The 11,871-nt window shown below is 42.9% G+C and overlaps 1 protein-coding gene across 1 annotated transcript; it reads left to right on the top strand.

The window, feature by feature from the left end:
• Positions 1–3,629: 3,629 nt before the first annotated feature.
• On the top strand, positions 3,630–11,600 carry si:ch1073-44g3.1 (uncharacterized protein LOC797133 homolog). The gene is made up of 3 exons (XM_063000226.1): positions 3,630–3,761; positions 8,296–8,366; positions 8,775–11,600. The coding sequence occupies exons 2-3, from the start codon at positions 8,299–8,301 to the stop codon at positions 9,382–9,384; spliced, it is 678 nt and encodes a 225-aa protein (XP_062856296.1). The 5' UTR covers positions 3,630–3,761; positions 8,296–8,298; the 3' UTR covers positions 9,385–11,600.
• Positions 11,601–11,871: the final 271 nt, after the last annotated feature.

Below are 11,871 nucleotides of genomic sequence, written 5' to 3'. Positions count from 1 at the left end.
ACACAAGCAACATCAGATCTGAAACATACAGATAATTATAGAAATTTATCAGAATTGTCAAATATATGAAACACAGAGAACCCTCCTCTCTTCAGGAAGGAATATCATTAATAATTTCAGAGGCTCAACCTTAAACTGCTGATGTAGGCAGTTATGTGGGGCAGTGAGGTTTATCACTTCAGGTCAAGTTCCAGTCATGAACCTACTGGGCTGTGTTCCAAAAGTGTACTTACTGCCCTGCTTACATAAGAGTTAGTGCTGAAACCCTCAGCTGTGCAATGTGGGATCAACATCCACAGTCTTTTTCTTTTATTGTGGTACTTTTTCTGCATTGAAAACATATTTATATTAGCAAATCCACCTACAAACGTGCAAAACTTAACTGGGCGCAAATATTAACTAGAAGTGGGGCTAAAATCTGGGTCACTGAGGCTGTGAAGCACCAACACTACATGTGTTGCCACCATGCCACTGATTTTGCTTTTTAAAATGTATGTATTCTTTCATAGGGTTTTTTGTCATTTATTTTGTGGCCAGGTATTAAAATGGTATTAAAATAGAGTTGCACAGTAACTCTCACCCCCAGCCCCTTTGCAGTCATAACTCTTCTGTGAAGCCTTTTTTAACATTTTGGAGTATATGGGAATTTGTACATGTTAAAAAACATCGCAAGAGAAGGCCTGGAGATTCCAATTCATCATAAAGGTTCAAGTTGAAGTGGCTTCATTGTAATTTTCCGCTATACACAAGTACCTATTGAAATAAAACAACATTTCTACGGGACCAGGGTGCAACACAGAACACAGGTGCAAACAGCACAATATAAACAGTGCAAATAAAAACAGTACAATAAATACAAGAACTACAATGCACATTTTCTAACCTAAGAAGTGGGCAGGACCAAAATACATGTGTGGTGTTGGCCAGTACACCATAAGGAGTAAATGTTAAGTGAGGGGATCAGCTGATATATTACATATATTATGTGGCTAAGTGGGTAGCACAGCAAGAAGGTCCTGGGTTTGATCCCCCGGTGGGGCGGTCCGGGTCCTTTCTGTGTGGAGTTTGCATGTTCTCCCCGTGTCCGCGTGGGTTTCCTCCGGGTGCTCCCACAGTCCAAAGACATGCAAGTGAATTGGTAACACTAAATTGTCCATGACTGTGTTCGATATAACATTGTGAACTGATGAATCTTGTGTAATGAGTAACTACTGTTCCTGTCATGAATGTAACCAAAGTGTAAAACATGACGTTAAAATGCTAATAAACAAACAAACATATATTATGTAAATTATGTATTAATTAATTACATTTTCATTTACATTTTCAGCATTTAGCAGACGCTTTTATCCAAAGCGACTTACACAATGAGCGGATTACATAATTAATTATGTACATTAAGATATTGTGATACTACTGTATAGTCACTGAGTAGTTGAGTGTATTTTGAGTATTTTTTGTGTTTGTTGTTTACCAGGGTTGAGGTCAGGGCCAGTGGCGGCTCCTGCCAAATCTCTCAGGGGGAGCAATTGTTGCGATGATGGCCAAGGTGACCGGTTCAATGGGTAAATTAAAGCTTAAATAATTAACATCTTAAGTCATCTGTCAGTTTGCCCTCACAAATAACTTTAAACATGGAGAGAGAGAGAGAGAGAGAGAGAGAGACCAGCTTTACCATTAATCCTAAAATGAAGTAAAGCCTTCACACTAACAATTTAATTCAGTCTTCATCAGATAGCATTTTATTTTAGGTGCAGCAGATCCAGAATAAAGATTGGCATCGGGGCTGATGTGCAATGAATAAAGAAGTACAATTAAACAATTGGGGAGATACAATAAGTGCAATCACAATTCACAATTTAAAAATGACATTACTTACTTGTAATTTACTTGTAACTTATATGATTTCCCTCCTTTGTAGATACTTGATGTTTAGATTTGGTCTGGGTGGCCCTAATTCTTTAGTTGTTAATTTATCCTGATTACTATGACGACTGAATGACATTTCCCTTAACGACACGATGGAGTTGCTCCGAACTGAGGTGATGGTAGTCATGGTGACGAGATCGCTACACCAGGTTACGTGTGACGCAAGCACGTAAGTGCGAGCCCTCCCGGAACCCATTCAGATTGTATTGCAGCGCCTGCAGTTCGAAAAAAAGAGCCTTAACATGAGAGTCTATCAGAGCAATCCGGGGCGATTTTCAGTCAGACTGAAGTCGCCCTGAAAGAGGCAGTACTGTACGGAACACAACTCAACGCTGATCGGACGATATTCAGAGGCGAGACAGACTGTCCAGAACAGTCACAGCTGTGATAGAAAAATTTATTTCCTTTCGTCCTTTGGTGGTGCGTCGCCCGATCGCCCTAAGGAACGAGCCGCCCCTGGTCAGGGCTCTGTGCAGGTCACTGGAGTTTCTAAGCCAGACTTGTCAAACCATGTCTATATACACCTTGCTTTGTGCAAAGAAGCAGAGTCACACTGAAACAGAAAAAGGTTTTTACACAGATTTATCTCGATGTAAGCATACAATTTAGTGTAACTTCTGTTAACAATGGGTGTGGCTAAAACATTTGAATGTTCTGTAGCCCTGTTTGATTTTTCATGACACTTTTATTGTCTCACTGCTATAGCAATTCTGTTTGACTAAACACGGTTTGCACAGTTTCTTGCTGCACCTATACAGCCTTAATCCACTTGGTCCCCGGCTTTGGTACACCTGGTCCTGGTCAAGAAGGGTAACCAAATCTAGCAAGAGTACTTACATCAGGTAAGGTAGGGTGACCATATTTTGGCAAAAAAGAGAACGTATCCGGGAAAAAGAAGACCCATGGTCACCCTAGGTAAGAACCAGTTGCCAAATCACCCTATAAGGCCCACTTGGCAAGGATCACGAAGGCACAGCCCAGTGGAATAGGGGCAACAGTGGAGATACTCTGTAGTGAGTTCTCAAACAAATTAGGAACAGTTTTGTCTTTTGGTTTGATTGTTACCTCGATGAAGAAATGTTAACTGGTTCCACTGTGTAGGGTTTAGGTCTGAATCCATGTGTTGTGTATAACTGCTTCAAAGAAGCGGCATCTATCGCGGCCTTTGCCGGGATGAAGAGATTAGTGATATTGATTAAATGAAGAAGAATACATACTTCATATGTCATATATACATATACAGGCGTACAGTAGAATGAAATTCTTTCTTCGCATATCCCAGCTTGTTTGGAAGCTGGGGTCAGAGCGCAGGGTCAGCCATCGTACGGCGCCCCTGGAGCAGACAGGGTTAAGGGCCTTGCTCAAGGGCCCAACAGCGGCTGCTTAGCAGAGCCTGGATTTCAACCGCCAATCTTCCGGTTGATAGCCCTAAGCTCTACCCACTAGGCTACCACTGTCCCAATACTGTGTAGTTGTTCAGTATGGGTGTGTAAGCGAAGGAGAACAACAGTGCAGGTATTCAGCACCTCACATATGAACCGTTCATTTTCCTTTCAGCACACTGCGCATGCGCAGCCGAGCTGTCTCCCAATATTGTGCATTTTTTTCTCAATGAAAATGGCTGCCATACAGAATTAATCCTCAGCGCTGCAAGATCGATTATTTATTCTATAAACCTTAAGAACTGCTAATCTGACCGTTGAAAAAGCATTGTAAGGTTGTTCGGGCGTTTACATCGTGCTTTAAATAGCGGTATGCTCTGGTTTCAGGGATGGAGGATATATCTGTTTCATATTTAACCCTTTACAGCCCGAAATTCACCAACAAATAAGGTAAAGTAACGCCTTTTTACACCCACGAACGAATCTTTAATGCTTTATTTGACACATTCTGCGGCAATTTTAATTTAGCTTGCGTTTCTCATAACGTTTCGCTTATTATAGAGAAGGAGAAAAGAAAGTGTTTGAAGATATTCGCCAGCCTTTGTATGTACAGTGCAGGCCTGCACACTCGCATACTAAGTAGTATGGGAGGGAAACAAGTACTGTACACCGTCAGGCGTGCTGTCTATACGTACTGTCTAGTACGCTAGTATGCTAGTATGGGTTGGACGTAGTCATGGCGACCTATTGTGGCGTTCTGTTTTGCTCTGCTGTTGAGTGTGGACGTTCCAGCTTCAAGCGTTCACTTCATTCATTTCCTAGTCATGTTTTATCCTGGTCAGAGTCGCGGTGGGCCCGGTTTCACAATGCCAGTCCATGCCCCCAGACACAGCCAATCACATCTGTATGTAGCACCGCTGGGGATTCGAACCCTGCATCCCAACAGTAGTGGGTTTACCTCTGCACCACCCAAGCGCCTGTTCAAGAGTCAAGAGAGGTTTATTGTCATTTCAGCTATATACGAGTACATATTGAAACGAAACAACGTTCCTCCAGGTCCAAGGTGCAAGACAGTACAGTACAGTACAGCGCAGGTAGACAACGTTGCAATAAATACCAGAATGCTTAAAATAAATACAGGAAGACAAGACTAGAGACAAGTGTTTTGTTTGTTTGTTTTATTAGGATTTTAACGTCATGTTTTACACTTACATTTACATTTTCAGCATTTAGCAGACGCTTTTATCCGACGCTGAACACGACGAGCAATTGAGGGTTAAGGGCCTTGCTCAGGGACCCAACAGGGGCTTGAACCGTCAACCTTCTGTTTACTAGTCCAGTACCTTAACCACTGAGCTATCACTGCCCTAAATAATTCATTATTTACATTTTACACATTTTTATCCAAAGTGACTTACAGTACTGTGACAGTATGTTGTCTTAGGAATCGAGAGTTAAGGGCCTTGCTCAAGGGCCCAACAGTGGCAACCTGGCACTTGTGGGGCTTGAACCGGCGACCTTCTGATTACTAGTCCAGTATCCTAACCACTAGGCTACAGGGGCCCTATTTTGGTTACATTCATGACAGACACGGTAGTTACTCACTACTCAAGATTCATCACTTCTCAAGGTTATATCGAACACAGTCGTGGACAATTTAGTGTCTCCAATTCACCTCACTTGCATGTCTTTGGACTGTGGGAGGAAACCGGAGCACCCGGAGGAAACCCACGCGGACACGGGGAGAACATGCAAACTCCACACAGAAAGGACCCGGACCGCCCCCACCGGGGGATCGAACCCAGGACCTTCTTGCTGTGAGGCGACAGCGCTACCCACCGTGCCGCCCGAGACAAGTGTTGCTTAGTACATGGTACTGAGCAAATAATGGTGAGGTAGATTATACACAAGTTATGTGTATCAGTCAAGTTAAGTCAGACTCATTTATATAACGCTTCTTACTATGAACATTGTCTCACATCAACTTTACCCCTGTTGAGCAAGCCGAGGGCGACAGTGGCAAGAACAACTCCCTTAAAAATTACAGGAAGAAACCTTGAGAGGAACCAGACTCAGCAGGGACCGCCATCCTTCTTGGGTGACCTGGAGGATTTCTTTATTTTTAATCCAGTCTATAAAGAAGACCTGGACATTATAAGTTCTGGACATTTTTGTTGCAAACATACTGCTCTCCATTATTCACCATCTCTGTACAATTGCAGCAGCAATGAAGAATCCCTTCAGCCTGCGCTGGCTTAGACATAGCCAGCTGATCCCTTAGATATAGCCAGCTGATATAAGATAATCCTTTATTAGTCCCACAGTGGGGAAATTCACAGTGTCGCAGCAGCAAAGGGATAGTACAGCACTCAGTACAAAAGATAGACAATAAAAAGTACAATGTATAACAATAATAATAATAATAAGTTGTAATTATAATAATATAATATAATAATAAGCAGTTGTAGCCTAGCGGTTAAGGTACTGGACTAGTAACCAAAAGGTTGCCAGTTCAAGCCCCGCCACTGCCAGGTTGCCACTGTTGGGTCCTTGAGCAAGACCCTTAACCCTAAATTGCTCAGACTGTATACTGTCACAGTACTGTGTCACTTTGGATAAAAGCGTCTGCTAAATGCCGAAAATGTAAATGTAATAATAATAAAGTCAGAAAAACTCTACAAATAATTGCACATGGGAAGAAATATTGCACATTGTAATAATTTCACATGAAGAAAAAGTTGCACATTGTTATGAATGATTTAAAGTGTGTGTGTAGTCGCTCAGGTGGCGCAGCGGTAAAAAGACGCGCTGCAACCAGGGCTGGATTCTGAGTACATCGTATCGAATCCAGCTTTGCTTCACCGGTTCGAAGCTGAGTGGCTGTATGGGCAACGATTGGCCGGTTGCTCAGTTGGGGGGTGGAACAAAGAACCGGATGTGGGTCTCTCTCTGTCAGAATGCGATTACGACCTCTGCCGGCAGATTAGAGGCGCCTGCACAAGAGATGAGGAAGAGTGCCCTTAGGGTGTGTCTCTCCGCATGCAACGCTAGGTGGCGCCAAACTCATAAATGTGTGGGTGGCAAAAATGCATCTGGCTGCTGCCCATGTTTCGGAGGGGATATGGGTTAGCTTCGATCTCCTCAGTCAGGGCAGAGTTCGGCATAGACAGAGAGGAAGCACGATGCTAATTGAACAACTGGATGCGCTAAAGGGGGAGAAAAAGGGAAAAAAAAAAAGTGTGTGTGTGATCTGCCGGGAGCAGTGCTGGTTATACAGTCTAACAGCCGCAGGAATGAAGGACCTGCGATACTGCTCCTTCACACATTTGGGGTGAAGCGGTCTGTCACTGAAGGAGCTGCCCAGTGCTGCCAGAGTCTCATGCATGGGGTGGGAGTCATTCTCCAGCATGGATGCCAGCTTGGCTAATATCCTCCTGTCTCCCACCACCTGCACTGGGTCTAAGGGGCTCCCCAGGACAGAGCCGGCCCTCTTAATAAGTTTGCTCAGTCTCTTCCTGTCCGCTGTAGAGATGCTGCTGCCCCAGCATACCACACCATAAAAGATGGCTAATGCCACCACTGTATCAAAAAAAAAAAAAACTAAAAAAATATATTACACATAGTAGAGCATAGATCCCTCCGACACGTGGGCAGCAGCCGTATGCATTTTGTCACCCACACTAGGCGAGTGCATATATGCAAATCAGCCTTGTGTACGGAGAGACACACCCTGATCCGCACTCTTTCCCACCTCTGTGCAGGTGCCATTAATCAGCCAGCAGAGTTTGCGATGTGTCCAACACTGCATACACTGTTTTTTATTTTAATTTCATTGTCATTAACCACTTTATCCTGGTCAGGGTTGCAGTGGGTCCGTTTCCACAGGGGAAACACTGTACAACAATCCATGAAAGGGCTTCTAACGAGAACACAGCTTAATGTGTCTAGCTATTTTTTTTTTACATATTAACATATTAAACCCAAACATGTATACTGTATATGTATGTGTGAATATGTACAGTATATATACACTGATCAGCCATAACATTAAAACCACCTCCTTCTTTCTCCACTTTTCTCCACTTACCATATAGGAGCACTTTGTAGTTCTACAATTACTGACTGTAGTCCATCTGTTTCTCTACATGCTTTGTTAGCCCCCTTTCATGCTGTTCTTCAATGGTCAGGACCCCCACAGGACCACCACAGAGCAGGTATTATTTAGGTGGTGGATCATTCTCAGTGTGTGTTGTGCTTTTATGAGTGGATCAGACACAGCAGCGCTGCTGGAGTTTTTAAATACCGTGACCACTCACTGTCCACTCTATTAGACACTCCTACCTAGTTGGTTCACCTTATAGATGTAAAGTCAGAAACGATCGCTCATCTATTGCTGCTGTTTGAGTTGGTCATCTTTGAGATCTTCATCAGTGATCACAGGACGCTGCCCACGGGGCGCTGTTGGCTGGTTATATTTTTGGTTGGTGGACTATTCTTAGTCCAGCAGTGACAATGAGGTGTTTAAAAACTCTGTGTCTGATCCACTCATACCAGCACAACACACACTAACACACCACCACCATGTCAGTGTCACTGCAGTGCTGAGAATGATCCACCACCTAAATAATACCTGCTCTGTGGTGGTCCTGTGGGGGTCCTGACCATTGAAGAACAGGGTGAAAGCAGGCTAAAAAAAAGCATGCAGAGAAACAGATGGACTACAGTCAGTAATTGTAGAACTACAAAGTGCTCCTATATGGTAAGTGGAGCTGATAAAGTAACAGTGAGTGTAGAAACAAGGAGGTGGTTTTAATGTTTAATGGTTGATCGGTGTGTGCGTGTATATATATATATATTTACATTCAACATGTTCAGCATTTAGCAGATTCCTATATATAAATATTAACTATGTAGAGCTCTATTGTTTATTTAAAGTAACAAAACATGACAAAATGTAACTAAATGTATGTTTTCGCTGTTACAGGGCATGTTTAAGGTTCCTGTGTCTCATATGTTCCTTAACAGGATCAAGTCATTGCAGTGTAAAAATAAAAGGTAACCAGTATTAATGTAAAACACTTTTAAAACACACCTGACGTACCGTACACACAGGAAATAAGAAGTTGAAGTCCTTATACTTAAGATCTCCAGACTTTCTCCCTGTAATGATTGTGGGTTGGTTTAATGAGCGCTGTCTAACTAGCCTTATTTATTTAATACTAATTCTATGTTTTATTTACTAATAAGTTATTTGGACCTTTTTAAGCCATTTGTTTAAAATATGTAGATAAAGATGTTTTTGTTTAGCAGAATTAGCTTTAAGTCATTAACATTTTCTCAGACAAAGCCCATAATCATAAACAGAAATGTTTTAGCAGACCTGTAATTTTAAAACTACCTCTCTGTGTAACATTTCCGCCAAGCTTTCTACCTGATCACTGTATCTAAATTTTATTCTTGCAGAAAAATGATGCATCAAGTAACCAGCACCAATAATGACTATGGCCTGGCTGGCCTGACCGAAGACGGTCAGCACTCAAGTGGCCATTTCGAGTTGTGTGGCACCCAGTCGGGTAAATTCTACCCATCGGGCCCGCCTCCTTCGCTACAATTGCCCATGCCCAACCTTCCCCCTTTGCCCCAGGGCATGCTCAAACCCATGTCATGTCAGCTGCAGGACTCCCAAAGTGATTTTCTTCCCCAGGCTGTCCGGATGAGGGCCACCGATGCACCCGAGGGCTCTAAGAAAAAGAAGGGACTTGGAAAGACAGGAAGACGTGGTAGGCCTGCGGGTACCACTAAGTCAGCTGGCTACAGGACGAGCACGGGAAGGCCGCCAGGCACCACCAGAGCAGCCGGGTTCAAAACAAGCCCCGGCAGGCCGCTAGGGACGACGAAAGCTGCTGGCTACAAGGTTAGTCCCGGAAGGCCTCCGGGCAGCATCAAGACGCTGGCCAAACTTAACAAACTGGACTATAACGTCTGCAATGGAGCACCGTTTCCGTACTCGCTAATGCAGAAACACCCACTTTGTGAAACCACAGTTAAAGAGGTTAAAAATACAACAGAATGAAGTCAATACAAAAGCTTTTGTATTTATCTGGAAGGATGAAAGCTTGTGTCCAGGAGTTCATTTTTGCACCGAGGCAAGACTCCGAGGGAGGAAAATATGACGTGTTTTTATACCCAGACTAAACGTGTATTATGTATGTGAAGGTGGTACATTGTCCTCATCATTTTTGTGTATCTATATCCAAAGAGCATTATCATTTCTCTCACTTTTAAAGGAGCAATAAGTAGATGTTACTTAGTTATCTACACTGTATGGCCAAAAGTTTTTGGACATCTGACCATGAGCTTGTTGGACATCCTATTTCAAAAACAATGGTTTTAAAATAGAGTGACCTTTACGTGATCTTTTAGGCTTTAACAACAGCCACTTCTCTGAGAAGATTTTTCGCAAGACTTGTGTCTTGAGTGTGTCTGTGGAAATTTGTGCCCATTCCGTCAAAAGAGCATTTGTATGTCTGGGTACTCTCAGTTGAGAGACGCTGGTCAAGAAAGCTTCAAATGATGTTCCAGTTCATTCCAAAGCTGATCAGCGGACCCTGATTGCGTCCTCTGTACTGATTCGACCCTTCACCGCTGACTGAGGACGCCTCTCAACTGACATGCGCCCCCTCCGGAACGTACAGTCAGTACAGAGTCGAGTTCATACACCGACAGGCACTGTGTTCGGAGGGCCACACCCCCATCAGCATTATTCCTCAGCCCTGTGCAGGCGCCATCAGTCAGCCAGCAGGGGCCGCAGTCGCACCAGTTGTGAGGACCTATGATCCGACTTTTTACCCCTCACCCTGAACAACAGCCAATCGTTGTTCATGCAACCGGCCAGCCCAGTCAGAAGGCAGAGCTGAGATTCGATACGATGTATTCGAAACCCCAACTCTGGTGCGCTAGCGTACTTTACCGCTGCGCCACCTGAGCTGCAGGTCAGGACTTTCTTTAACCAAAGCTTTATAAAACTTGCTTTGTGCACAGGGGCACGGTCTTGCTAGAACAGGAAAGGGCCTTCCCTAAACTGTTGTTGTAAAGTTAAAAGGATATAATTTCCTTTACATAATTGATTTAATACACCTGTTAGCAATTGTACCTGAGACACGTGAATTAAAAAAAATTGAAGGGGTGTCCCAATACTTTTGTCCATATAGTGTATGTGTATTGTATTATAACCTTAATTTAAAAATATGACATTAGGAATAAAGCATACAATCATTTGAAATACATGGTAGACATAAGACCTGTGTTACTTATATGATTCAGAAATACGTTCAGAACGTTGGACTACTGCAACATGTTGGTGGCCGGCTGCCCTGTGGTAAGAAGAAGCTTCTTCTTGCATCTCTACCAGAAAAACAAAGTCAGATCATACTGGCCTGGTCTTGTTAAGTTTGCATAGACTACAAAGTCATGCAAAGAGACTATATGGTTTAGAGCCATCTTGCTGCTCTCTTGAGGCAGCTCAGTGCACCTCAAGCAATTTGGCAGCTGATGTAGGACTTGGGTTCATTTCTAGGTTCACACACAGCTTAGCCTGGTGAAGCCCAGCTTCAACATGATGCTACTCATAGACTAAAAAGCTTTCAGTCTAAAGCACTTTGAACTTTTTGGACATGAAACTGCTCCAAAAAGTATTGTTATTGTTATTATTGATGGGTCTGTTACACTAGCCTACCACCGCAGAGATCCGGGTTGGAGATGCCAGAGATGATTGGCTATGTCTAAGGAGGTATGCCCAGAGCCCTGTCATGGATTGGCGACCTGTCTGTATGAATTCCTGCCTTGCGTCCAGTGTTTCTGGGGAAACCGGGTTCTGGGGAAACCACCCCAACCCTGACCAGGATAAAGCAGTGGTAAAAAATGACAATAAAATGATTATTATTGATATTAATATTTACATTACATTTATGCCATTTAGCAGACACCTTTATTCAAAGTGACTTACAGTACTGTGACAGTATACAGTCTAAGCATTTATGGGTTAAGGGCCTTGCTCAAGGGCCCAGAAGCAGCAACCTGGCAGTGGTGGGGCTTGAACCAGCGACCTTTTGATTACTAGTCCAGTACCTTAAACGCTAGGCTACAACTGCCTTCTATATATAATATGAACTGAATTAAATATTAAGACAAAAACAATTTTGTAATAGGAATTTCCAATCTAAAGCACTTTTAAAGAAATTTGGACTCATTATATTATTATTATTATTATTATTGTTGTTGTTATTTAAGGGCGCTGGGGTGCTTGATATCTGAACTCAGTATTTATTTTCTTACAACTGACATTTTAAATACTACGGTATTACAGTATGTGTGTATTGCCACTTAATTCACGCTACAGGTAGATGGTCATCAGTTTGCTTTTTGCACCAGAACCACCACAGCTCAAACTGAAACGAAGGCTTCTTTCATAGTGCCTTGTACTCCACCACAGTTTCCTGTTGCAACAGTGGAATTACCACAATTAAAGTATGCTTTAATGGCTAAACACGTCAATATACCA

This window comes from Trichomycterus rosablanca, chromosome 1 (assembly GCF_030014385.1).
Source record: "Trichomycterus rosablanca isolate fTriRos1 chromosome 1, fTriRos1.hap1, whole genome shotgun sequence".
NCBI classification, from domain to species: domain Eukaryota; kingdom Metazoa; phylum Chordata; class Actinopteri; order Siluriformes; family Trichomycteridae; genus Trichomycterus; species Trichomycterus rosablanca.
This window is presented reverse-complemented; position numbering and strand designations above follow the sequence as displayed.

Coding starts and splice junctions, on each gene's coding strand:
- si:ch1073-44g3.1 (XM_063000226.1), top strand. CDS start 8,299: ATGTTTAAGGTTCCTGTGTCTCATATGTTCCTTAACAGGATCAAGTCA. Junction 8,367..8,774: donor TTGCAGTGTAAAAATAAAAG/GTAACCAGTATT, acceptor TTATTCTTGCAG/AAAAATGATGCATCAAGTAA.